General features: G+C 37.9%; 1 protein-coding gene across 1 annotated transcript; it reads right to left on the bottom strand.

The window, feature by feature from the left end:
- Positions 1–454: 454 nt before the first annotated feature.
- LOC143578291 (uncharacterized) lies at positions 455–910 on the bottom strand. The gene has a single exon (XM_077061919.1). The coding sequence runs from the start codon at positions 908–910 to the stop codon at positions 455–457; it is 456 nt and encodes a 151-aa protein (XP_076918034.1).
- Between the last annotated feature and the right edge of the window lie 532 nt (positions 911–1442).

The raw sequence follows: 1442 nt of genomic DNA, 5'->3' as shown, positions 1-1442 counted from the left end.
TACTTGAACATGACTGACCCATGAAGAATCGGAAATAGGGAAAATTAATCATGCATCAAGCTGTTTGAGTACTTTCTTTTTCACCGCGTCTTGAATATTTGGATTTAGTCATATCTGGTGTTGCATTACAGGTTTAAATTTTTATTCCATTAAAATCTTGTAAGTATAGAATGATGAGTTGATGCCTTTGATGTCCATAACTTTCCAAGCGATAGGTTTCTTGTGAGATTTAAGAACTTCATGGAGTCTTTCTTTTTCATCACTTGAAAGGTTAGAGGAAAGATGACAGGCAATTGAAATTTGCCTTCGAAGAAAGCATATTCAAGGTGTTTGGGTAATTCCTTATGTTCTAAAGTAGGCGGATCGTTAACAGAAGGTTTGGCTTTAGGCTCCAGATCTCTATTTATTTCTTCAAATGTCTCCCGGAGTTGCTTTCTTTTTCCTCCCCCACAACTTATTTTACTGAACTGATGGCATGTGCTTTCTCCATAATCAGTTGTGTATCACATGTTTCTTTCTCAATTGTTTTCCTTAAATGACAACTCATTATTGGTTCACACATATCTAGGACGTATGCAGAATCAATAGTATACTGCGGATGTTTCATAGATTTTCCTATGTCAAAAGTTACATCCACATCCTCTACCCTAAGAGTGAGTTTGTCGGTGCAAACATCTATGAGTGATCTAGCGGTGGCTAAGAATGGTCTTCTTAGGATAAGGGGTCCAAATGTGTCTTCTTCCATGTCTAGAATAATGAAATCGACTGGAAAGACAAATTTGTCAATTTTGACTAACATGTTCTCAACTATGCCTCTTGGGTATTTAAGTGATCTATCGGCTAGCTGAATGCTCATACGGGTTAGAGTAGATTCTCCTAGTCCTAAGTTGGAGAAAATCGTATAAGGCATTAGGTTGATTCTAGCTCCTAGGTCGGATAAAGCATTGCTGACAAACAAGTTTCCAATCAAACGGGGATCATTAAACTTCCTTATTTAGTCATTTTCTTTGGAAGCTTGTTCTAGAGAATGGCAGAGCATTCTTCGTTGAGTATCATGTGGGATAACACTTATATCTTTCTTTTGTTGGATAGAACCACTTTCAAGAATTTTGCGTATTTTGGCATTTGGGAAATGGATTCTATGAATGGAAGGTTAGTATGCAATTGCTTAAAGAGTTCTAGGAATTTACCATATTGTGCCTCCATCTTTTCCTGCTTTAGGCGAGTTGGATACGGATGTGGTGGAACATATGGTTTCACAGGTTCTTTGAAAGGTTTAGCAATGATTGGAATGGGTTGAGTGTCGAATTTGTCAAGAACCTCAGTCTCACCTTCATATTGGATAGGTGTGACTTGTGAGTTTTTTATGGCAGTTCTGCCACTTCTTATGGTTATGGCATTGGCTTGAGCATTGGGATTGGTAACAGTGTTACTAGGGAGTC

The sequence above is a fragment of the Bidens hawaiensis genome, unplaced genomic scaffold (assembly GCF_021521415.1).
Source record: "Bidens hawaiensis isolate Kalapana, Puna unplaced genomic scaffold, B.hawaiensis_p1.1 tig00029115_1, whole genome shotgun sequence".
NCBI classification, from domain to species: Eukaryota; Viridiplantae; Streptophyta; class Magnoliopsida; order Asterales; family Asteraceae; genus Bidens; species Bidens hawaiensis.
This window is presented reverse-complemented; position numbering and strand designations above follow the sequence as displayed.